Source organism: Bos taurus, chromosome 21, assembly GCF_002263795.3.
Source record: "Bos taurus isolate L1 Dominette 01449 registration number 42190680 breed Hereford chromosome 21, ARS-UCD2.0, whole genome shotgun sequence".
In the NCBI taxonomy this organism is placed as follows: domain Eukaryota; kingdom Metazoa; phylum Chordata; class Mammalia; order Artiodactyla; family Bovidae; genus Bos; species Bos taurus.
Genome location: NC_037348.1, coordinates 19,590,532 through 19,615,891, shown reverse-complemented (window position 1 = coordinate 19,615,891; position 25,360 = coordinate 19,590,532). Strand labels below are relative to the sequence as shown.

Here is a 25,360-nt window from a genome sequence, read left to right as displayed (position 1 = left end):
AGATAAGAATCTGCCTGCCGATGCAGGGACACAGGTTCAATCCTTGCTCCAGGAAGATCCTACATGCCATGGAGCATCTAAGCCCACGCGCCACATACTGAGCCCACGTGCCTAGAGCTGCGCTCCACAATGAAAGAAGCCACTGCAGTGAGAAGCCCACACACGCAATGAAGACGCAGTGCAACCAAAAATAAAACAAATAGAAAACTTAGGGTTTTTTTAAAGTGAGTTACAAGTTACTGACCATCATCATTAGATTAAAATATGAATTAAAAGAGTGTTGAGGGCCTCCCTGCTGGTCCAGTGGCTAAGAATCTGCCTTCCAGTGCAGGGGACGTGATTCCATCCCTGGTTGGGCAGCTAAGATTCCACGTGCTGAGGGCCAACCGAGCCTGCGAGCCACAGCCAGAGAGACATCCATGCACCACAATGAAGAGTCCATGTGTCTCGACTCAGAGCCAAGGCAGCCAAATAAATAAATATTTTTTTAAAAAAGAGCATTGACCTGTCAGGTGAGAGCTCTGAATCTGGGCACCGAGCTGTAGCCCAGCCTGCTGTGTGTCCTTAGCAAGTCAGTGCCCCTCTCTGGACCTCGGTCTCCTCACAGGTTCCCTCCTGTGCTGACAGCCTGGTTTATGGGGCTCTCTGTAGACCAGGGTTCTCAACCTTGGAACTACGAACATTTGGGGCCCGATACTTCTTTGGTGTGAGTCTGTGTTCTGTGCATTGTAGGATGTCTAGCACCATCTCTAGCCTCAAGCCATTGGATATCAGTGACAGCCTTCCCCGCCTCACTTACGACAATCAGAAATGCCTTCAGATGTTGCTAAAAATGTCCCCTTGGGGGCAGAATCACAGTGCACTGAGAACTACTGCGTTAGATGACAGTCAGACCTACAGGTGTCAGAAGATAACAAGGCAATTACCTCGCATTATAAAAGCAGTGTCAGAACTTCCCTGGTGGTTCAGTAGTTAAGAGTCTCCCTTCCAATGCAGGGGACATGGGTTCGATCCCTGGCCAGGGAACTAAGCTCCCACATGCTGTGAGGCTACCAAGCCCATGTGCCACAATCACTGAACCCAGACACCTCCACTACAGACCCCGAATGCTCTAGAGCCTGTGTGCCCCTACAAAAAAATACCACATGTGACAGCAAAGATCCTGAGTGCAGCAACTATGACCCAACACAGCCAAATCAATAAATATTTAAGATAAATAAATAAAAGCAATATGATACCATTACAAAAAATAAAAAAGAGAACAGGGTGAGGGAAGTCCACTCAAAGCTTCAGTGCCTTGTGGCCACAATGCTCCTGGGTGTACCAGGTGGGCTAGCAGGCTTAGTGGCTCCTCGGAGCCCGCCTGGCTTCTACGACCTGGTCGATGGCTCACAGCTAGTCTGGTCCACTCGCCATTCCCATGGGAGGAAGAGACAGGTTGGTGAGCCACCTTTGGAAAATGCCCTGCAAGAAACCTCGACTCACCTGAGAGGTGTCACCTGGCCTTGTGGGTCTGATAAATGGCTAATAGACTTCTGCCCTTTGGTGAGTCCCCCTGTACATCTCGGGTTAAATGAGCCTGGCCTTTGGGATTAAAATACTGAGGATGACAAGTGGGGTCAATGTGTCTCGATGTCTTAGTTCATGAAAACAAACGACGGGGGCTTCTCTGGTGACTCGGTGGCGAAGAACCTGCCTACTAGTGCAGGGGAGACAGGTTCGATCCCTGATCCGGGAAGATCTCACAGGCAGCGGAGCAACTAAGCCCGTTCACCACATCTATTGAGATTGTGCTCTGGAGTCCGGGAGCTGCTACTACGGAAGCCGTCTCACCCTAGAGCCCACCCCGTGTGCTGCAACTAAAGAATAACCCCGCTCGCTGCAACTGGAGAAAAACCCTTGCAACAGTGAATATCCAGCACAGTCAAAAATAAATAAATAAAAATTTAAATATATATATATATATATATATCTTAAAACAAAAAGAAAATGATGGCAGTTGCCTCACCCCTCAGCTTCCCTCTCATGCTGCCCTGACACTGTGTGTACACCAGGCACAGAGAAGACTCTTGAGAGTCCCCTGGACAGCAAGGAGATCAACCCGTCAATTCTAAAGGAAATCAACCCTGAATACTCACTGGAAGGACTGATGCTGAAGCTGAAGCTCCAATACTTTGGCCACCTGATGCAAACAGACAACTCATTGGAAAAGACCCTGATGCTGGAAAAGATTGAAGGTAGAAGGAGAAGAGGGCAACAGAGGATGAGATGGTTGGATGCTATCACCGATTCAGTGGACATGAACTTGGGCAAACTCCTGGAGATAGTGAGGGACAGGGAAGCCTGGTGTCCTGCAGTCCATGGGGTCACAAAGAGTCGAACAGGACTTGATGACTGAAAAACACCACCAGGCTCTTAGCATTCACAGTTAAGTGAATTCACAGGATTCACACACTGATCACAGGATTGGAACATCGCAGAGTAAGTCCTGGGGACAGAATTTGAGTCTCTGCTCCTCCCCTTCCTTGGACAGTCTGCTCAGCCTTGTGCCTTAGTGTGCTCATCTGTAAAATGGAGTGATGAGACTACCTTCCAGACTGTGGTGGGGAGTAAAGGTAGTGGTGTGCTGAAAGCACTTAGAACAGGGCCTGGACATCTTGCTGGATACACCTGTGCTACTTTGTCACATCACCCCTATGTCACAGAGAGGTTTAGCAACAAGCCGGAGGACATGGGGCAATCAGGAGGCAGAGCTGGGACTGGACCCATGTCCAGCCAAGTCTGAAGAGAGTGTGCTTGCTCCCTGCCCCCTGCATGTATTACTGCATCTTGACAGCAAAGGCCAACATGAGGGCAGAGGCAGTTCTGGTCCACGCAGCTGCCAGGACTCCTGTGCATGCTAAGTCACTTCAGTTGTGTCCAACTCTTTGTGACCCCATGGACTGTAGCCCACCAGGCAAGAATACTGGAGTGGGGTGCCGCGCCCTCCTCCAGGGAATCTTCCTCCCTCTTCAGTCCGCCAGGGACTGAACCTGTGTCTCTTAGGTCTCCTGCATTGGCAAGCGGGTTCTTTACCACTAGTGCCACCTGGTAAGCCCCAGGACTCCTGTACTATTATGAAAATCGGTTCAACTCCAGCCCCACAAACATTCTCAGGGCACCTGTTATGTTCAAAGCACAGTCTCCAACCTGGGGTAGATAAAATACCCTGCAGGAGCTGCAGAGCTAGGCAGGCCCATGCGCGTGGGTAGGCAAGCTCTAAAGTGTGCCGTCTCTGGGACTTCCTGGCGGTCCAGGGGTTAGGACTCTGCACGTCTACTGCAGGGGGCATGGGTTTGATCCCTGGTCAGGGAACTGAGATTCTGCATGCCAAGTGTGTGGGCTAGAGCAAGGAGGGTGAGTGGGGGGTGAGTGAGTGGATGGAGTGGGGGTGGGGAGGGTGAGGAGTGAGGAAGAGCCTCACACAGGACACCCCTGGCCTGAGCCTGCCAGGACGGCAGGGGAAGGAATGGGGAATGGGAGGGGCACGGGATGGGGCTGAAGCACTGGGGGGTGATGGCTGAGCTGAGAGAGATGCCAGAAAAGGTAAGTAGATGGGGTTTGAGGGACTATGGACGTTGGGTTAAGGGGACTCTAGGCAACAGGCAGCCTTTGCAGGTATTTGAACCAGGGGGTGGGGATGAGAGTGGGGACTGTGATCTGAGCCAGGCCTGGGGAAGTTTCTCTGACAGCCGGATGGGAGAGATGAGCAGGGAGCTTACCCTGTGCAGAAAATGAGGACCAGAATCTAAGCCCGCAGTTCTCAGGGGAAGTTGGAGAGAGGACTGGATGTAAAATTTGAGTTTCTGCCCTGCCCTCTCCAGGGGCACATGGAGTGACAGTCAACCCTGAACCAGGCACTGTGCTTAGAGCTACAGACCACATCACCACACCCAGCGTTCACAAGGCCAGGGAGGACGCATTAGCCCTCCTTCACTGATGAGACAACAGAGGCTCAGAAAGCTTCAGTAACTTGCCAAATGTCACACCAACCATCAGTGACAGAGCAGGAAATGTGAACCACAAGGTGGTTCCCGAGAGCTGCCCTGCCTTTGGATTCCCGCCTCCCTCCTTGTACGGCTGTGAGTGTGTGTGTGTGTGTGAGTGTATGTGCTCAGTTGTGTCCAACTCTTTGCGACCCCATGGACTATAGCCCCCAGGCTCCTCTGTCCTTGGGATTTTCCAGGCAAGAATACTGGAGAGGGTAGCCGTTTCCTTCTCCAGGGGATCTTCCCAACTCAGGGATTGAACCTGTGTCTGTTGCGTCTCCTGCATTGGCGGGTGGATTCCTTACCACTGGAGACACCTGGGAAGCCCTCTTGAATGGCTATTAAGCGCCTACTCTGGGCAGCACCCCATGTCACACACCAGAAGGGCCTGGCATCATCTCCAGCTGAGAAACAAAAGCATTTCAGCACCAAGTGTGGATGAGGACCAAGGTGTCCTAACTCCCAGGCTGGTGCCTGAGGGCGTCCAGGGAATTGCATTTCTCTGTGGCCTCCTCTCCCCTGCTCTGGACTCTTCTGCCCTTTCTTCCACCTTGGGGTAGGGAGGGATGGGGAAGGAGGAGAAGAGATGCCATGCCACCCACCTGACTGCTCAGTGCGGATCTGAGTGTGGGCAGCTCCACGCAGGGTCCCTTGGCCTCCCATCGGCACCTGAACAGCCGCACCTCCCTTCGTGTTGCCCTCCCCTTCTTGTTCTCTGTCCTAACATTTCCTTCTTGCCCAATCTCCAGATGCTGCCGATGACTAAGATCCTTGCGACAGCTCCTCAGTCTCTCTGATTCCTCTCTATTGTCATCTCCTTCCTCACTCCCATCCAGTCTCCCCAGCACCCCAGTTCAGGTTTTATTGACAGTGGTTTTGATCCTGCTATGCTCTTGCTCAAGAACCTTCAGTGGCTCCCTATGGCACACTGAGCTGCAAGCACTGAATCCTCCCACTCCTTTGGCAAACAGTACCAGCCTCGCCAAGCCTTTCTAGAACCCCCTGACATACTGTGGCCCCTCCTCTGGGCTCCGTAGTATCCTGTTAGCAACTCTAGAACAGTGGTGTCCAATAGAAAGAAACATACCATGAGCCACGTGTGTAATTTTAAATCATCAACAGCCATATTTTAAAAGTTAAAAGAAATAGGTTAAATTACTTTCAATATGTTTTATTTAACCTAACATACCAAAATATCATCAAACATATAATCCATGTTAATTATTGAGGCATTTTATGGTTCTTTTTAAAATTCAGGTCTTTGTAATCCAGTGCGTATTTTATATTTACATCTTAGTTCAGACCAGCCACTTTCCAGGTGCTCACTAGTCACAGGTGGTGCTCTATTGGACACACAAGTCTAGAGGTTTTAAGCCTTCTACATTCTATTTATCTGAACTTGTAAGAGATACTCAGTGATATGGGTTGAATATGTTCCCCCTCAAATCCACTTGTTGAAACCCCAGCCCCGACCATCTCAATGGGGTCACGGCAGATGTTATTTTTACGATGTCATAATGGAGTATGTTGGTTCCGTAACACAGGGGTGCCCAACTACCAGTGCATTGCCCGTTAGGAACCAGATCCCACAGCAGGAGGTGAGAGGAGGTGTGAGCGAAGCCTCCCCTGTATTTACAGCCGCTCTCCATCACTCACATCACCACCTGAGCTCTGCCTCCTCTCAGATCAGTGGTAGCATTAGATTCTCAGAGGAGCTCAAACCCTACTGAGCTTGAATCATCCTGAAACCATCCCCCCAGCCCCATGGAAACATTGTGTTCCATGAAACCAGTCCCGGATGCCAGAAAGGTTGGGGACCACTGCCCTAGCAAATATGACAGGTGTCCTTATAAAAGGGAAATCTGGGTACAGAGCCCTGCATGGAAGGAGAATGCCGTGTGAACACGAAGACGGAGATTGGGGTGACATTTCTCCAGACCAAGGACCATCAAAGATGGCCAGCAGGATAAGAATCTGCCTGCCAACGCAGGGGATGTGGGTTTGATCCCTGGTCGGGGAAGATTCCACACGGCACAGAGCAACTAAGCCACAGCTATTGAGCCCGTAACTACCAAGCCAGCATGCTGCAGCTACTGGAGCCTGTGCACCTGGAGCCTGTGCTCCAAGCCAGCGAGAAGCCTGTGCTCCGCAACGAAGACCCAGTGCAGCCCCAAATAAATGAACAGACAGATGGCCAGCAAACCGTCAGCGGCCAAGACAGAGACACAGGTCAGGTCTGCCCCCCTCAGGAGCCTTCTGACACCTTGACCGGGGACTTCTAGCCTCTAGAACTGTGAGAACAGACATTTCTCTTGTCTAAACCACTTTGCAGTACTTTGTTTCAGCAGCCCTAGCAAACCAACATTTAGTTCAAGAGACTCAGTTTCCTCATCTGTAATATGGGAACAAGGGAAGAATCGTAACAAGTAGCAGGTTTATTCTGTTCTCTGTGTGGTTTTTTTTTTTTTGGCCATGCCACACAGCATGTGGGATCTTTGTTCCTTGACCAGGAATCAAACCTGCACCCCCTACACTGGAAGTGCAGGGTCTTAACCACCAGACCACCAGGGAAGTCCCTAGTTAATGGGTTTTTAATACTTCGATAGGCGCTCTTTCCAAGCCCTTTCTCAATCCTCACAATAATCCTGTGAGATTGCTACTGTTCTCACTCCCATCGGGGAAACGGGATACAGAGAGTTCAAGGAACCTGCACAAGGTCACTTAGCAGGTAAGGGGCAAAGCCAGGATTCAAACCTGGCCCTCTTGGCCCTGACCTAACAGCTCCAGAGGACGCTCCTGGCAGGCTGCTTTGTGAGGCATGATTGAGCTCCCAGATGGAACTCGGGGAGCATCCAGTGAGTAGCCAGTGCTCAGAAAACAGTGGCTATTGTTCTGGCCTCGTCTCTGGCACAGGGAGCCGCACGCATGAGCAGTACATGGGACTAAAGTGAACCCTGGGCCTTTGTGTTCTTCGTGAACTTCCCCAAATTGAGCTCACCTTCCCAGAAATGACTAAACCCTGGTGCCACTTCTGGCGGGGTTGAGTTTCCTTTTCACTGAGTGATTCAGAGAAACAGAAAGTAAACTAGAGGCGTTGCAAGCTGGAGGACAAGAGGACTGGGAGACTTTGGCACGCCCCACCCACCTGGAAGGATGGATGGCCTGTGGGGGTCTGGGTGTGAGCTCTCCCGGGGGCTCAGGGAGGGGCCCCCTGCCAGTGAGGGCCTCCAAGACCCATCCATCCCCCATTTCCCAGAGGCAGCCGGTGTAGGGGAGAGAATGGGGAATCTAGCCCCCAAATCAGTGTGCAGGGAACATCAGGCAGGACTGTGTCCCCATCATGAGACCAGCAAGGTGGACCAGATGCCGTGAAGGCTGCTCCCAGAGGCAAGCCTAAGGGTGTCTGATGTCTGATCTTTGGGGATGCGATGGCCACACCAATGGGTTTCTCATGCCCTGGTGCAGGGGTGGCGGGGAGTCGGACATGGCTGGAATTACGGGTCACAGATCAGCACCCAGGGGAAGCGCCAGAGGAGCGTGTATGTGTTGGGGCGCGCGCGTGTGTGTGTGTGTGTGGGCCTGGCTGGCATCCGGCCCTTCGCTTACCTCCAGCCTGGCCACGGCAAACGGAGTGGCCCCCTCCATGTTCCGAGCTGTGATTCCGCTGACCGGGGTCCTATAGTCAGTGATGTCACCCTCGGGCCGGATGAACTTGTCGTACAACACGGAGCCGTGGTAGTCCACAAGGCTGCAGCGAGCCAAGCCACTCTCCCGGAAGGGCCCCAGCCCCACCATCTCACAGTCCATGGCCACCACGTCCGCGCTCCTTGCCATGCTCCACCAGGACCCTCAGGTGTGCTGGACAGGGGGCGGCAGGACAGCCATCATTTGAAAGGCCGGCCGAGGTGCCAGGCGTCCTCAGCCACCTCCAGGCAGCCTACACCCTCTGCCCTGCCCTTCGTCACAACCACCACCTGGCACAGAGAGAAGCTGGCTGCTTGCCACCCCAACCGGCCTCTTCACCTGGCGATCCCACGGCCTCTCCCGGTCCTGCCAGGCAGCCTCAGGACCAAGATGCCCCCCTCCCACCACCACCCCTGGCCACTGCCCCGGAGAAATGTCTGGAAGCCCCCATCCTGTCCCCCACTCTCACCTGCCTGCCTCTCTGATGCCCCTTTCTCAGCTACTGCAGTTGCTCTTAGCAGTGACTCATCTCTGACTTCAAGCCGGGAATCTGACCCTGTTTCAGTTTCTGGTTTGTTATCAAGTGAAGTCAGGGGTGGAGGCCGGGCACGTGGGCTGGGCTGCCTCGTCTCCTAGGGCTGCCGGCCTGTCGGGAGCTCAGTAGCTTGAGTCAGGACTGATGAAGCTGGCTGACTCAGGACTGACGAGGCTGACACATCCGTGTCTGGGTGTCCTATCTGTCTTTGCCCCTGCCCCTCCACCTAATCCCTCAAGCCCACCCCTCCTCAGGTGACGCGGCTGATGTGAAATGTTGTAGATTGCAACATCTGTCTCTTGTTTCTCACCCTCTGCTCAGAGAATAAACATCCCCGAGACTGGAGCCCGCAGACAGTCCCACAACTTCCGGAGCCGCCACCAAATCTGACGTTCTGTGAGGTCTTTCTCGAGGGCAGGGAGAACTGGCTCTTGGGACACTGAGGTTACTCACTGGGACACAAGGGGGACTGGCCCCAACCGCTGACCCAGCAGAGGCAAGGAGGCAGTGAGGGAGCCCTAGAGACTCCACCAGCTTAGGGGTGTCTCAGAAACGGTCATGTCTGCCTTTGAAGGGCTCTGCCTCCGGCTATGCTGACACTGTTTGAGGACAAGGAGAAGCAGGCTTGGGGGGAGTCCCCACCAGCCTGGCTGTATTACCTAGGGACTATAAGCCTGGTGTGCTGCAGTCTATGGGGTTGCAAAGATTTGGACACGACTGAGCAACTGAATTGAACTGAACTGATGCTCTGAGAAATGGAGTATCTCCTGCCATATCCGTAGACAAGGATGTCACCATCATCAGCAGGATAGCCCTCCAGTGTGAGCTGGTGAACCCTAAGGGCACTCAGGAAGGTAAGAGTACCTGCAATCCAACAGTCATCAGACTGTAGCCACTCTCCGTATGGTGAGCCCAAGGGAGCTAAGGATGTGAAAAGAACACAGGATACTGGCCTGGGATAGCTGAGATGCATATGAAAGGCATGACTCCAGTGAGCCCAGATTCTTGCACCTTCCCATGCATAGAAAAACACTAAATTCCTTAAGTTGGGATATCTGTGCATGCATTCAAGCTATGTCACACTGTTTGCATCCCTATGGACCACAGCCGGCCAGGCTCCTCTGTCCATGGGATTCTCTAGGCAAGAAGACTGGACTGGGTTGCCGTGCCCTTCTCCAGGGGATCTTCCCAACCCAGGGATCGAAGCCACGCCTCTTACGGCTACCTGCATTGGCAGGCGGGTTCTTTACCACTAGCACCACCTGGGAAGCCCTTGGGATATCTGGTTTTCTTTAATTAACAATAATCTTTTGATGTTCAGACTACCCAAAACTTTTGCAGAACTTTTGTTACAAAAGTTAAAAACTTCCCTTTTGTTTTTTTTTTTGCAAAACTTTGTTTCAAAACCTCTGTATAACCTGGTTCCTCCCCTCACCTCCTTGAAGCAGTTCTCCCAGGGTCACTTCAGATGCCGCCTCCCTGGCCTGAAATGAAAGTCACTCAGTTGTGTCCAACTCTTTGCAACCCCATGGACTATACGGTCTATGGAATTCTCTAGACCAGAATACTGGAGTGGGTAGCCTTTCCCTTCTAAATGGGATCTTCCCAATCCAGGGATTGAACTCAGGTCACCTGCATTGCCGACAGATTCTTTATCAGCTGAGCCACAAGGGAAGCCCAAGAATACTGGAGTGGGTAGAAGTCCTAAAAATCCCACTGAATAAAACGTTAACTCTCAACTTTTAGATTGTGAATATTTTTTTAAGTCGACAGCTCTCCCAGGCTAGAACTCTGACCCTTTAGAACAATGTCTAGTACATAAGGAGCACTCAGTATCTATTGAATAAGAGAGTTACAGCTGGGGCAAAAATAAAATCAGCTTTAATGAGGAAATTGTCTGTAGGTACTGGGGTGAGTTGATCACCCCCCTCTTACTTCCTACCCCAGATCCAGATGGAACAAGATTTGAGCTGTCAAATCTGCCACCAAACTGTCACAAAGATTTGTGGCTTGGAAAGGAATTTCCCCAGGTTCTTAATGTATTCACCATGAGACATCCAGCTTCATTTAACAGACCTCAAAAAGAAAACCGGATACTGAAATATGTGTGAAGGGTATGGCATTGTTGCTGTGTGTTGTTCTTGGTTCAAATTTGAGTTAGAGGTTTTGGTTCCCATTCTGAATGAGCAACTTTTCCTTGAATTCAGACTGTCTGGGGATTTCTTGTTCCTCAAATGCATAAAGGATTATTACCCTGATTTACGAGAAGATGCAAAATTCTTGCTACTTGAACATACATTGAAAAAGTTAACTCCCTAAAGAAGGCTGAGCCCTGAAGAATAGATACTTTCGAATTGTGGTGCTGGAGAAGACTCCTGAGAGTCCCTTGGATAGCAAGGAGATCAAACCAGTTAATCCTGAAAGAAATCAACCCTGAATATTCTTTGGAGGGACTGATGCTAAAGCTCCAATACTTTGGCCATCTGATGCAAAGAGACAACTCATTGGAAAAGATCCTGATGCTGGGAAAGACTCAAGGCAAAATGAGAAGGGGGTGGCAGAGGATGAGTTGGTTGGATAGCATCACCAATTCAATGGACATGAACTTGAGCAACCTCTAAGTGATGATGGACAGGGAAGGCTGGCGTGCTGCAGTCCATGGGGTCGCAAAGAGTCGAACAGGACTGAGCGACTGAATAACAACCGTGTGCTGAGGACACAGGAACTGCTAACAGCCTAGGGGAGGAATGCCTGACTCCAGCCAGGCGATGGGCTGCAGGGTTCCTAGTGGTGCTGCTTCCCAGGTTTAACTAGTGTCACTCAGACCAAGTCCCCAGGCGCCAGCAGGAAAGTGAGTCACTCCTGGCAAACCTCTCCACCTTAGCTGACCCATACCCTGCCACAGCTGGCCCATTGGTAGGTCACATCCCTCTCCCTACAGGCAACCTGCCCTTTGAAATCCAGCGGTCACAAACCCCTAAAATATGTATGTGAATTCCAAAATTACATACCACAGATGGAACCACCTCAGTCGGATATAGCAATTCCATGTGGTTCAACTTAAAACACACCAAACTGTACTAGTGGAATACATTTTTAAATACACAAAAAGAATGAATTAAAAATAAACTATATACCAATAAACATGTGAAAAAGATGTTCAACATTAAATCAGGGGAGTGCAAATCAAAACGAGTAACCACCTCACACCTGTCAAAATGGTTATTACCAAAAAGATGACAATAACATATATTGGTGAGGATGTGGAGAAATTGGGACACTCGTGTAGCCATTGGGAATGTAAAATGGTGCAGTCACTGTGTAAAACAATGTAAGATCCCTTAAAAAATTAAACGCAGAACTACCATGAGCCAGCAATCCCATTTTTCTGGGTGTATATCCAGAAGAATCGCAAGCAGAGTCCTGGAGAGACACAGTAGCATTATTAACAATAAAAATGCTGGTCCGTGGATGGATGGATGAATAAACGATGGCATGGACATCCAAATGAATGTTACTCAGCCTGAAAATGGAAGGAAATGGTGACACATCCTACAACCTCAGAGATGAACTCTGGGGACATTTTGTTAAGTGAAGTAAGCCAGACACGAAAAGGCAAATACTGTAGGATTTAACTTATCATTTTTCAGTCATGTTCCACTCTTTGCAACCCCACGGACTGCAGCACACCAAGTTTCCCTGTGCTTCACTATCTCCTGGAGTTTGTTCAAACTCGTCCATTGAGTCAGATTTCACTTATATGAGGTACCTAATCAAACACACAAAATCAAAGTGGAATGGGAGTGGCCAGGAGCTGAAAGGAGGAGGGTCTGAGGGGTTATTGTTTAATGAGCATAGAATCTCAGTTTTGTAAGATAATAACAGTTCTGGAGATGAGTTGCATAGTGGGTGTTTAACACTATTAACTCTACACTTAAAAATGGTTAAGATGGTAAATTTTAAGCTGTGTATTTTATATTTAAAACTAAAAAAAAAAAAAAAGATAAAAAGTGAGTACATAGCTTCAAAGAGAAACAAGTTTAATAAACTTGTACTCTATACGTGATAGGGCACTTACATAAAAAAATAAACTACATACATTCTGTAGCTCTAAGATTTTCTGGCCACATTCCAAAGCACCATCTTGAAAGCCACCCACCTCAAAGGCCAAAGCGCCCAGCAAGACTCGGTGCCCTGGGGTCCCACAGCCCTTCAGCAAGTCCCTTCCCACCTCGGCTGGAGGATTCAAAGAAAAGGCCATTTCACCCACTTTTGCAGTTGGGTTTTATTCCAGAACGGTTGTACAAAGCTGATTTTAAACCCAGTACACCTCCACATGTGAACAGCTCCATCCCTCAGCCCAAAGCCCAAAGCCCTTAAGCAGCTGCTCAGCTGTGAGTGTGGCATCAGCTAGGCTTTTCAGGAGCCTAGAACAAAGTCTTGGAAGCCGATCAGCAGCTGGTCAGTGACTCAGCCAGCTCCCAGAACAGTCTGCGGCCCTGCGTTTGCTGTTTCGTTTTCAGGAGTGTCTCTCACTCTCTGGCCCTGCTGCTTTGCTGACTGATACCAAATCCGTGCAGCACAGGGAGCGTGAGGGCCCACAACCTCTGAGCTGTGCTTGGTGGCCCGTGCCCCACCTACTGGAATAGCCACAAGAACAAGTCCTGTCTGGGCAAAAAATGCACAACGTGAGAGATGCGAGTTGTTTTATTTGGGTGCAAAATGAGGACTGCAGCCCAGGAGCCAGCATTTCAGAGCTCTGATCTGAGCAGGCGAGGAGTGGAGTCAGGTTATATAGGAGTTTTGAAACAAAGGGCAAGTGGTCCCAAACATCAAAATACGATGCTAGTTAAAACCAGAAATCTCGAATTAAGGAGTTTAGTGCTTTTCTATGTATGGGAAGATGCAAGAGTCTGGGCTCAAGCTGAAATCATTCCTTTGACTTGCACCTCAGCTCTCTGGGGCTGGTATCCTGTGTTTCACATCCTGAGTTTTCTCAGGGCTCTCCTGTAGGGAGTGGCTAGTCTGATGACTGCTAGCTGGCAGGTATTCTTTTCAGCCCTGAGTTTCTTCCGGGTTCATCAGTTCACTGTTTAAGGGCTGCAATCTGCAGTTGTTGATGACTGTGACTTCCTTTGTTTACTGATAAGGCTGGAAATATTTCATTTCTGGGGTCAAAGCCCTCAAATGGCCCCAGGGTGTGTTCAGGTGTTACTTGGAAGAACCTAACACTAATCCTTAAAAAAAACACAGCTCACAGAGCCTAACAATCCTGTGAGGTAGGTGGTACCCTTATCCCCATTTTACAGATGAGGGATCAGACTTGAGTGAAGTCACACACTTACCTAGGTCTCAAAGCTATTAAGTGGCGAGCTAAGATGGGGCTCAGAGTTTCTGTGTGACTTGAGCTCTCAGGTACCCCAATACCACAAAACTGGTCCTTTAGGGAAAAAGGACAGAGGGGTGGGGGATGAATCCTGACAGAGAACATTTTTAGTAATTTAGAGAAAACCCACCCACTCACCCAACCACAAGTGGCTGGGGGCACCCACCCAAGTGTGAGCACAACTACACAGCTGCTAATGCCCAGTCTAACCCTGGCAGACCTGCCCTCTGCACCCCTAGAGACCTGTGGTCTTGCTCTCAATAAATAAAGATCCCAGTGGGCAATTCTGCAGAGGGGTCCCAGAATTTAAACTGCTCTACTGTTTCTCAGACTTCTGCTTGAGGGACTAGCGCTGGGTGGGCAGGAGGAATACCTGCCTTGGGTCAAGATACATATGCCAGCCTCCACCCAGAGCTTATCTGCCTTCCCTCCTCCCAGAAGAGCACCTGGTGACTCCTCCCCGCAAGCAGGTGAGGACCCAGCTCCCCATGGTCTGAGGTCTCTGCTGTTCCATTGCTGCCAGAGTTCTAGTTCAGAAAGGGACAAAATGGCCTTGGAGTGGCCTTAACTGTATAGCCTCAGGGCATACTTATTCTCTAGAAAGTGACTCTGGAGGAAGAGGTAGCTGGTGACAACAGGGAAGAATACTTTGCCCCAGGTCACTGGGTGGAGATAAGGGAACTCTGGAATACTGACACCCCCACCCAGCACCCCCAAGGAGGCTGATCCCTTTAGAGCACAGCATGAGGGTGGGGGTGGCTTGATGCCATCCGTTGGTGCATTCCCTACTTCTGCTGGGTTCTAGCCCACCTGCCATTTTCACGGCGTCTATAAAGTGCCATTTGCAAAACCACAGGAGTTGGGGGAGGAAGGGCTGACAACAGCCCTAGAGAGGGGAGGGCTATGCTGTGGGCAGGTGGTCCCAACTCTTCAGACCCTGGGGGCAGCCAGGCATCCTGCCCCAGGCGCTCTCCTGTCCCCGTTCCCCAGGGGAGCTTCTCCTCCCTCACTCCCTTCTGCCCGGCGCTGCCCCCGGGTCTCCGCTGGTGCCCTGGGCCGGGTCCGCCGGCCAGTACTGGTCCTCCATGTACTGCTCCATGTCTGTGCTGCTGTCGGGCTCTCTGTCCTCAGGCGGCGCCCGGAGGCTGCTGGCCACCTGCTGCTCCCACTGCACCTCCACCAGCCGGTAGAGCTCCATGGCTGTCACGGCGTCTTCTACTGACGAGTGCCCGTGCTGGCCCACCTGCGGACGAGAGCCCACGTGTCACTGCCCGCGGTCCTGGGGGGAAGTTAGGCGACCCGGGCTCTGGGTCAGGGCCCAGGGACGTGTACTCTCAGAACACGGGTGCACAGCCTTGTGAGAAGGACATGGGACCCAGTCACAAAGAAAAGCGCTGGAATGCCAGCGGTATCACAAACCATCTCTTTCGCCTATCTCCTTAAATATAAAAACTAGTTTAAAAATCCCTGATTCTGGGCTTCCCGGGTGGCTCAGTGGTAAAGAATCTGCATGCCAATGCAGGAGACATGGGTTCATTCCCTAGTCCGGGAAGATCTCATAGGCCATGGGCTTCGCTCACACCCTGCAACAAGAGAAATCACTGCATTGAGAAGCCCGAGCACCGCAACCAGAGAGCAGCCTCCACTTGTCGCAACTGGAGAAGGTTCGCAGGCAGCAACAAAGATCTACTCGACGCAGTCATATGGAAAAAATAAATACATTAAACCCAATTCAAAGGCTTGCGGAGCAGATGGAATAATGAATGTGAAACACAGGAGGACCAAGACTGACAGGTACCCCTGACCACTCCTGGTTGGAGGAGATGGAATTCTACACGTGAACGAGAGGACAGAAGCAGGAACTGGGTGGGAGATGGATCTAAAGAGAGCAGCCTGGGAGCAGGTGGCTTCCAGTCACAACTTACTGAAGAGGAGGGTGGAGAGAAAATGCCCAGGGTTCTGTGTACACCTGGGAGTCCCAGGACCAGGCTGGGGAAGTGGCAGGCCCCGCACTGCCTGCCCATGGCCCCTGGCTCCCCGCTCCACTCCCCTCCGGCCCCACACACCTGGATCTTCTTGTGCAGCAGCTGCAGGGCCAGGTCCTTAAGAGAGACACGATTCCGGACGTGGAGCCCTGGCTGGCTGAGGAGGCTGGGGACGGAGGTGGTATCCCGGGTCTGGCCCCGAGGGTGGATGTACTTGAGGGCCTGGAAATCGTTGTGCAGGGCGTGGCCCACCACCACCTTGCCCTTCAAGAGCTTGAGGATCTGTGAACAGAGGAGGAGTCAGGAAGGGCCACATCTCAGTGGTCCAGGGACCCCTGTGGGGGGAGGCAGCGTAGATAGGGGTGACCATGGGCCCCACAGTTAATCAGGCTGCTCAAAGTTTGAATGCAGACCCTTGACTCATTACTCACTATCACCAGGGGCCTGTTTAAGCTTCCCCCACACCTGCAAAATGGGAAAGCTGGCAACCACATTGGTGGGGTGGCTGTGAGCACTAAGGAGCTCTTAGATGGGTAGGTTATCCCAGACAAGCATATTTCCTCCTGGCCCAGCCTCTTCTCAGCCTGGAAGACTTAGCCACCCCCGACCCTCTCCCACCTACTTCTGCCCCCAACTTCCACCAGCCCCTCTCACATCAGGGCTCAGCTTTAAACATCAGGAGTCTGCCCCGGCTGCCACCAGGACCCCTGCTGCTCTCTCCTCTGGGGGATTAACCATGTTGTCTAAGTACCTGTTCAGCTCCGCATGGCCTGTTCAGCTGCCCCTCAATGTAAGCTCATTGTAAAATGCAGGGACATGTGTGCCTAGACTAGTGGTGCCCAGTGACAGCTCAGCTCACAGGAGGGAGTCCGGGGAGACGTGCCAGGTGAAGCCAAAGAACTGTGCCAGGCACTGGAGACACGCAACCAAGGACAGCTCTTTCAGCACTAACGCAGCAGTCCCTGTCTTCTGGATTCTGTCCCTTTGCCCCTCTGCCGTCCAGGACTCCCACCTCTCACCCTCGGAACCTGCTCTCTGGCTCAGCTCAGACCATCTGCACAGGGTGAGGCTCTCTTTCCTGACTTCCAGGGGAAGCCACATCCAGGGCCACGGGCCTGCAAACCCCTGGAGCCCTCTTCCCTGGGCTCGCATCTCCTTATCACCCACTGCCAGCCTCCTACAGCCACCTCTGCTGGCGACACATGATTTATCACTAAACTCAGCTTTCATAGCACATGGATAAGGCACACTTAGACTTCAGTGGTAGGGATAGGCCACCACCCCACACACATACACACAAGCCACACGGTGGGAAGGGACTCAGCACACCCCATTCATACTGGCTCAGAGTGTGAGCCGATCCAGCGTGGGCCTGCTTTTGGCAGGCCAAGAGACGTCCCTAGGAGCTGGGGGTCACCACCCGTCTGCCTTCCTGCTGCCTCTATTCCTAATCAGCTCACCTGAAATATCCTTTTAAGAGAAATGCTTACACTGTATCTGCTGTGAAAAAGGAAGACACAAGATGACTTGTATCAGTATTCCCTAAATGTACCTCATCCCAAGAACAAATCAGAAATGTTAAGTATAGCTTTGCTACAATGCTTGGTTTAAAAATGCAGAATGGTCCAACCTGGTTGATGGGACTTGAGAGTAATGCAAATTTTGCCCTTGATAAACATTGAGTGAATGCAGAAACCATACTCAGTTTAGCAGAGCCACAGGGAAATCACAAAGTGCCCACACCTCAGAAGTCTACCAGCCAGCTTAGCTCACCTGCATGCTTCCCACACCTGGCTTCCCACTTCCTAACTTCAGGTAACACCCTTAACCGCTCCACCACAGCACAAGCCACCATCCTCTCGACAGCTACTTCCCTGAGTGCTCCAGGTCTTATCAAGGCAAGTTCAGTTCAGTCGCTAAGTCGTGTCTGGGTCTTTTCAAGGCAAGTTCAGTTCAGTTCAGTTGCCAAGTCAGGTCCGACTCTTGGCGACCCCAGGGACTGCAGCACATTAGGATCCCCTGTCCTTCACTATCTTCCGGAGTTTGCTCACAAAGCACCATATGTAAATTTACACTTTCCTTAACCACTGAACCTGTGCAAAACTGTGCTTCCACTGTTATTAGGCTTCTATCTTTTTATCTGGGGGGTCATTGATAAAGCTTAAGTGTTGTGTCTCTAACCCCATTTTCCCCATCAGCTCTAGGGTATTTATCATACAGGTTTGTACAGCACGATGGTTTTTAGAAACACACATCAATTCCCTCCCAAGACCTAGAGACTTGCAGGATCCTCTACGGAGAGGATCTGGGACAAGAATCCAAAATTGTTAATAAGGATTTAGGTATATTTCCTATGCTCAAGGATGTTTGGGAGTTCCTGGCACGTTAGTGTGGTCCCAACCACAAATTAATTTTCCTCAAAGCAATGAGTCCGTTGGACAGCAAGGAGATCAAACCAGTCAATCCTAAATCAACCCTGAATATTCACTGGAAGGACTGATGCTGAAGCTGAAGCTCCAATACTTTGGCCACCTGATGGGAAGAGCTGACTCACTGGAAAAAATCCTGCTGCTGGGAAAGATGGAAGGCAGGAGAAGGGGACGACAGAGGATGAGATGGCTGGATGGCATCACCGACTCAACGGACATGAGTTTGAGCAAACTCCAGGAGGTGGTGAAGGACAGGGAAGTCTGGCATGCTGCAGTCCATGGGGCCACAAAGAGTGGGAATATGACTTACTGACTGAACAACAACAAAGCAATTAAAAACTAACATAAAAAAATACCAAAATATTAACACCTGAAGGTGACAATGCTATGGACCTTATACATTTTATGCAGACACGTAGTACTTTTATAACAGAAGAAGAAAATGTGGAGTATAAGCTGTTTCCCATCTTGTGGGAAAGGCACAGCCTTTCCACACACACCACCACGTGGGACGGCCAGCAATCGCTCCATGCAGGTAAGGCAGGATTTCTACTCACCCTTTCCTATGGAGAGGAAACCCATTGTTTGAAGAAGCTTAGTAAGGTTCCCAAGGTCTCTCTGCTTCCAGTGGCTACACGTTAACTCAGACCTGGGCTAAGCCCCCCGCCCTGCCCTCACCTCTTTCTGGGCCACTTGGAAGGGGGTGGCTTTGCGCATGTGCTGCCGGGTGATGCCGCTCCAGCGCGTGCGGTAGTCCACGATGGGCATCTCAGGCCGGATGTACTTGTCGTAGAGGACCTCGCCGTGGTAGCTCACCACGGAGCAGCGGGCCAGCTCACTCACGCGCCCTCGGGGTCCTGTGCCCACCATCTCGCAGTCGATGGCCACGCATTTGCTGGGCAAGGGGCCGGCAGAGTCCCTGGGAGCTGGCTTTCTGCTGCACCCAGCACCTCCAGGTTCAGCCCGCGGACGCTGCCTGGCACTGCTGGTGGCTTCTGTGCCTGGCGGGGCCCCGGGCAACGTAGGCAGAGGGGAGGGTCCTGGCTCCCAGAGTGGGCTCAGCAGTCCCTGCTCCTGCAGCAAGGCCTTCCGGGCCATGAAGCGCTGGTGCTGTCGGCTCTTCCTCTTGTGCTTCCTCCGAAGCACATCCTTGGCATTCGGGCTGGCCAGGGAAGGGCTCGGGCACTGCACTGACTCAGAAGCTTCCTGGGGTACCATCCCCATCTGTGCACCGCTCAGGGCCAGGGAGACCTGGGAGGTGATCTGCCAACAGGGCAGCAGCCTGGGAGAGAAACAGGGCAGAGGGGCGGGGTGAGGAGCAAGCCCGGCCAGCCCTGCCCCCCACACCCCTTCCCTCCAGCCAGTGTGCAACTGCTGTACAGCGTGCAAGATACCAGACAAAGCCAAGGACCTGTTTTAATGATAACTGCACTCACAGAGTCAATATCACCTGCAAAATCACTGTCTTAAGTACTTTACATGGAATCACTCAATCTTTCCCACAACTCAAAAAGGTATTATTATCCCCGTATTGTAGGTGCAAAAAGTGAGGCATCAAGGCTTAGTAATTCATCCAATTAATAAACAAAGGCTGATGTGAACCCAGAACCCAGGCTTTCAAATTCTACACCATAGCCTACCTCCAACATTGTTAGCTTAAACTAAAAATTATGAAAAACTTTTAGAGAGGTTTAAGAGAAAATAAACAAAATGAGAAAATAAAGATTACAGAGGTGTTACATATATACGAAATCCCATTTTGGATAAACAAATAAAAGCTTTATGCAATGTAAAGGTAGAACCTTTTCTACCCACAGTAGAACTTAGAGAAACTATTTCACAGGAAGCCCACAACAGTTGTATTTTTGGTATGTGTTAACCAAAATGACATATGACTTTCTAATTCACTCGTCATAACACTGTCTACAAACATTTAACATAGTTGGACTCGTAGTTTAATCATGGAGGTCTAGAGGCATAGGTGAGCTGGTAAACCAGCTCAAATCGAAAATGGAGAAACAGAAAAAAGCCCTGAGGCACAGTGCTGCGGACTTCCGTGGGACCTCCTCCAAGCTCTCCCTGCCTGAACACTGGGCTGACAGGAGATCCTGTCACACACCATGGTCACAGGAAATAGCTGTTTGTTCACGTGGGTTTACAAACCCCATGCAGTAAGACCGGCATCTTCCCAATAGTCAAGGATGTAGCCTGGGAAGCCTCATCTCATTTGCTGTGCTAAGTCAGCTGGTAGATTTTGAATAGACCAGAAAACCAGCGCTTTGAAGCAGTCAAGCAGGGACTAACTCAGCTCAGAATAAGTACCTAACCAATTCAGGTTCTTTGCATGTAAACCCACCCTTCCCTTGTGAAGAGGAAATGGTAAAATCCATGTGTATTTTTTTTAATTATTATTATTTTAAAAGTTACTGGAGTATAACTGATTTACAGTGTTATTAATTTCAGCTGTATAACAAAGTGATCAGTTATACACACACACACACACACACACACACATTCCTTTTCATGTGCTTTTTCATTAAGATTTATCACAGGATATTGAATATAGTTTCCTGTGCTATACAGGGGGCTTCCCCAGTGGGTCAGTGATTACAAAAAAAAATCCACCTGCAATGCAGGAGGCGAGGGTTCTATCCCTTGGTCGTGAATATCCCCTGGAGGAGGGCATGGGAACCCACTCCAGTATTATTGCCAGGAAAATCCCATGGACAGAGGAACCTGGCGTGCTGTAGTCCATGGGGTCACAAAGAGTTGGACATGACTGAGCATCTGAGCAGCAGCAGCAGCGCTATACTTGTTTATCCATCCTATATGTAATAATCTGCATTTGCTAATCCCAAACTCCCAATCCTTCCCTCCCCCACCCCATTATTTCAGTCTCTTGGTTCATTAATCCGTCTTTCATCTAGACTATATGCTTTGATGTAGCCTTTGAAATCTTTACAGGTGACCAATTTTAGTTGCAACTATATTCATGAAAATGCTATTTCCTAGTACATCTGATTAAAATTGAGCTGCTCATTCTTAACTCCTGAATCAACTATTCTTCATAGCATCAAAGGGATTTTCTGTGGAGTCAGCAGTGTCATATCCTAGGCTTTCCACTGGTTAGTATATATTTGTATTGTGGCCAAATCCCCATTACGCTACATATTTACATTTATTATATGTATACATTATAAACTCCCTGCATACACCCACACACACACATAAATATATGAAAGGACCCACGACTGTCATCAGGCCAGGTATTTAAAAAGCAGACACGCTAAGTTAGAGAAGGCCTGGCAGTGGAGGAGACACTTTGAAGGGTTTCAGAAAGGTCCACGAGTCAGCCCAGGAAGGGAAGGGCACGCAGACAGAAAAAAACATGGACACGAAGTCCAAGAGGCAAGACAGATTCATGGTGGGAAAGCAAGGATTTGGGTGCAGCAACTGGAAAGAAAGGAGGTAGGAGCGAGGAGACCGGGAAAGTAAGAGAGAACTGTCCCTGGAGAAAAGTCAAAGTTGGGGCTTCATCCAAAGGTGGGTGGGAACCATCAATCTCCAGAGTTTTAGGGAGAGGGGGACAGGATCACAACTGCCTTAAAGGAAGAGACATGGAAAAAGAACATAGGAATCTGCGCAAGGGCAGCAGAGATTAAGAGAAATGGGAGGAGAGATGAACTACCTACCATTCAGTGATGCCTGGACCAGAGGGGAGTTTCCGTGACCCATCCTCCCTCTGCTTCCTGACCCCTTACCCCAAGAACTCTTCTCCTTTTTAAACGGGCTCTCAACTATAATCAACTTCTTCATATTCACAAGTCACCTACTGAGGCTGACAGATACAGAACCTCAACTTGCCTTGGCCCAGTAATGGGGAGAATGAGGTCTAAGAAGACAGAGACCCACTAATAACTGCCTTCTGTAGGGGAGGAGGGACCTTGTCCTTCTCTGAGATGACTAAGGACCCTGCAATGTCAGGAGCCGAGGCCCAGACTAGGGTCGATGGCCTCCCTAAACCTGTTGACAAAGTTTCAAAGAAGCCAGAAATTGGTGGCATGGTGGTAAAGAATTCACCTGCCAATGCAGGAGACGCAGGATCCCTGGGTCGGGAAGATCTCCTGGAGAAGGAAACGGCAACCCACTCCGTATTCTTGCCTGGGAAATCCCATGGACAGAGGAGCCTGGAGGTCCGTGGGGTCGCAGAGTAGCATGGAGGAGGGGGAAAAAAAAGTCTCAGGGGCTCTTTGTTCCAAGAAATGAAAGCAGTCCTCTTCTACATGTCCTGACTTAGCTGACACATCAGAACCAACAATTAATCATCAAGGGCACATAGTCCTCTTCTTGGGCTCAGTGAAGCTAGGGAGAAGCTTCGCTCAAACAACAAATGTTTCAGTGAAGCAAACAACTCTCTCTCCCACCCAGAACCAACATCTGAATCAGCAGCCACCAGGCCTTTGGACAAAGGAACTGCAAAGTCAGAATCGCCAGTGGCCTCAAGGCCACCAACTTGCTGGCCATCAGGAAGATGGGCAGTTCTAGACCCTGCTCTGGCACTAAAGAGCTGGATGAACAGGACCAACAGGACCGCTCCCACCTAGGTCCACTGTCTCCTAACTCAGGGGTCCCCAACCTCTGGGCCACAGACCGGTACCTCCTGTCAGATCAGCAACACCATTAGATTAGAAAGAACCATAAGGCACTTGAATCATCCAGAAACCATCCGCCCTGCCTTCCCAGTCCATGGGAAAATCTGTCTTCCAAACCTGTCCCTGGTGCCAAAAAAAAGTTGGGGATGGCTGACCTAACATAAAACTAGGGTTTATTAAACCCAGCGTCAACTAGGTTGCTGCTGCTGCTGCTAAGTCGCTTCAGTCGTGTCCGACTCTGCGCGACCCCAAGACGGCAGCCCACCAGGCTCCCCCGTCCCTGGGATTCTCCAGGCAAGAACACTGGAGTGGGTGGCCATTTCCTTCTCCAATGCGTGAAAGTGAAGCCACTCAGTCATGTCCTACTCTTAGCGACCCCATGGACTGCAGCCCACCAGGCTCCCCCATCCCTGGGATTCTCCAGGCCACCCACCTCCAAAAAGCAGCTCATTATCAAAAACAATCAAGACGTCTGTTTAAAAAGTCTGATTTCCAGGCCTACCCCCACACCTTAACTGCCATTTGGGGAAAAGGGCCCTCGAATCTGTATTTCAGACTGCGCGGCCCCGCCCCCCGCAACAGGACACTAATAATCGCGGGAATTTGAGAAAAGCCGGCTCGATGAGATCCCCTGTGCCGCTGAAAAGTTAAAATGAGACAAGAAAGTCCGAGGAGAGCCTGCTCAGTCTCCCCCGGCCGCCGGCGTTCCCGGGGAGTGACTTGCGGGCGGCCGGGCCTCACCAGGGAGGGACTGAGGCATTGGTCACTCAGGGGTCGCGGCTGCCCGGCCAACGCCCACCAGGCCCGGGCCCACTGCCCAGCGCCGCCCACTCAGACCCGAGACCCTAGAGCAGGGCGCGATGCGGGCCAAGAGGCGCCCCGGGCCGGGCCTGCACTCCCGCGGCCCCGGGAGCGGAGCCGGCCCGGCCAGGAGTCCCCGGCCACAAGTTGGGGGCGGACACCTCTCGCGGGGCCCCTCCGCGGCCTGGACATGTCGCGCCAGCCAGCCCCACCCCGAGATCCCCGGCAGGGTCCCCGAGCTCACCTGAAAGCCCCGCGAGTCTCCTCACGCCAGCACGTGGCGTCCAGGGAGCCGGCAGCCGCTACACGCCCGGGCAAGCCCCGCCGCGGCCGCCCGCCTATTGGCTAGCTGGACGGCAGCTCCCGCCTAAGGCCTCTTCTGATTGGTCGGAAGCCTAGCTCGCTGCCGGTTGGCAATGGGAGCATAAGGGGCGGGGACTCCCAGAGGGGCGTGGTTTGTGCCCAGGCGGGCCCCGCCCGCGGAACTTTTTAAAGCCGACTGGAGGGGACTGTGGCCTTTTTTCTCGCCAGGGTCCGCTCCCACCTAGGTCCCCAGGCTCCAATTCATCCCCTTCCCTGGGTGAGGATGTGGACTCTTATGAGTTCCGTGCCACTAAAGGCAGAATGACTTACTGTGTACACACCCACATTTGAAGAAGGTGGCCCCTACCTCCTCCGGTGCTGAGGAGACCCGGTGAAATAATAATATACCTGATAAGCACTAAAGAAAGATTTTTTTAAATTAGGATTGCTTCTTCGGCGCTACTTTTTTCACTGATCCTTTTGCAGTACTTTATTCATAAGTAGTAAGTTCCTACCATGGGCTCCGCAATGGGATACATAGAATAAGCTCAGTTGGTGGAGATTCTAGTTGCTCACAGTTCGGCACAGTAACAGAGGTTAACAGCTAACTTACTGCAACGTGAATAATAAAAACAATAATAAAGAGCTTGCATTTATTATTGAGCATTAACAATATGCCAGGCAATACACCCATTTAGTCTAATGAACTCTTTGAGATACTATTTCTGTTTCACAATTAAGGAGATTGACATTTAAAGAAATTAAGGAAAAACAGCTCGAATCCAAACCAAGACCCTTACCTAAGAAGTCAGATTCCTTCTAGCTCCATTTTGCAAGCATCAGTGCCATCGCAAGGTAACCAGAGGCTCAGGGGTACCTGGGCCTATTTCTGATCAGAATACAGATTTAAGGGAAGCAGGACAAAGGATAAGGCCGCTAGAGAGATAAGCATTCCTACTCAGATTCCTGACAGTTTGGGGGAGCTGAAAGAGTTTCAGCCAGAGCTGGTTCACCAGCAGATTTACTTTTGAGGGAGCTCACTCTGGCTGCAGTATGAGAGGAATGGACCATGCCTGGAGAAAGAGGAGTGGGAGCAGGGTGACTGTGGACTCTAAGGCAGGATAAGATCCTAATGGCCAGAGTGGTGCATGTGTGTGTGCCTGCTCAGTTGTGTTTGACTCTTTGCAACCCCATAGACTGTAACCCACCAGCTCCTCTGTCTACGGGGTTTCCCAGGCAAGAATACTGGAGTGGGTTGCCATTTCCTTCTCCAGAGATCTTCGTGACACAGGGATCAAACCTGCATCTCTGTGTCTCCTGCCTTGGCAGGCAGATTCTTTACCACTGCACCATGTGAGAAGACCAGCCAGAGTGCTAGGTAAGGAGGATGAAGAGCTTGGGACAGATTCCTGAGCTCCCTAGGAGGCAACATTGAGAGGACAGACAGAGAAGGGAAGGAATGCAGAGCAGCTGTTTTCAGACAAGGTGACTTTGTCAGAGGCAACTCTGGGGACAGGAAGGGTTTTAATAGAGTCAGTTACCAGATCCTTGACTCCC

At 51.0% G+C, this 25,360-nt stretch overlaps 2 protein-coding genes across 4 annotated transcripts in view; both read right to left on the bottom strand.

Moving 5' to 3' along the window:
• Nucleotides 1–11,344, bottom strand: part of ISG20 (interferon stimulated exonuclease gene 20) — a 36,195-nt gene extending 24,851 nt beyond the window's left edge. The window contains exons 1-2 of one of the 2 annotated variants that reach the window (XM_059879269.1): nt 8,182–11,344; nt 7,635–7,886 (exon numbers count right to left, since the gene is read on the bottom strand). In XM_059879269.1, the coding sequence (XP_059735252.1) occupies nt 7,635–7,862 (228 nt within the window). In that variant the 5' untranslated portion in view covers nt 7,863–7,886; nt 8,182–11,344. The remainder of the gene's footprint in view (nt 1–7,634; nt 7,887–8,181) is intronic. The other variant, XM_002696514.6, reaches the window with a different exon arrangement.
• A 926-nt stretch (nt 11,345–12,270) lies between these two features.
• AEN (apoptosis enhancing nuclease) lies at nt 12,271–23,794 on the bottom strand. 2 transcript variants are annotated; one of them, XM_059879268.1, is made up of 5 exons: nt 23,745–23,794; nt 22,128–22,234; nt 18,726–19,329; nt 15,700–15,900; nt 12,271–14,876 (listed from the first exon to the last, which is right to left on the bottom strand). In XM_059879268.1, exons 2-5 carry the CDS (start codon nt 22,220–22,222, stop codon nt 14,640–14,642), a joined length of 1,137 nt encoding a protein of 378 aa, XP_059735251.1. In that variant the 5' UTR covers nt 22,223–22,234; nt 23,745–23,794; the 3' UTR covers nt 12,271–14,639. The 2 variants fall into 2 exon arrangements, with proteins under 2 accessions (XP_059735251.1, XP_003587594.2); XM_003587546.6 differs by lacking the exon at nt 22,128–22,234.
• Nucleotides 23,795–25,360: the final 1,566 nt, after the last annotated feature.

Bases quoted from the DNA above. Each gene is read 5' to 3' on its own strand.
- AEN (XM_059879268.1), bottom strand. From the start codon at position 22,222: ATGGGATTTCCCAGGCAAGAATACGGAGTGGGTTGCCGTTTCCTTCTC. The intron at 15,901-18,725 runs GTGAGGGCAGGG...CTCTGTTCACAG, and splicing joins TCCAAGTGGCCCAGAAAGAG to ATCCTCAAGCTCTTGAAGGG. The intron at 14,877-15,699 runs GTGTGTGGGGCC...TCTCGTCCGCAG, and splicing joins TGCTGCACAAGAAGATCCAG to GTGGGCCAGCACGGGCACTC.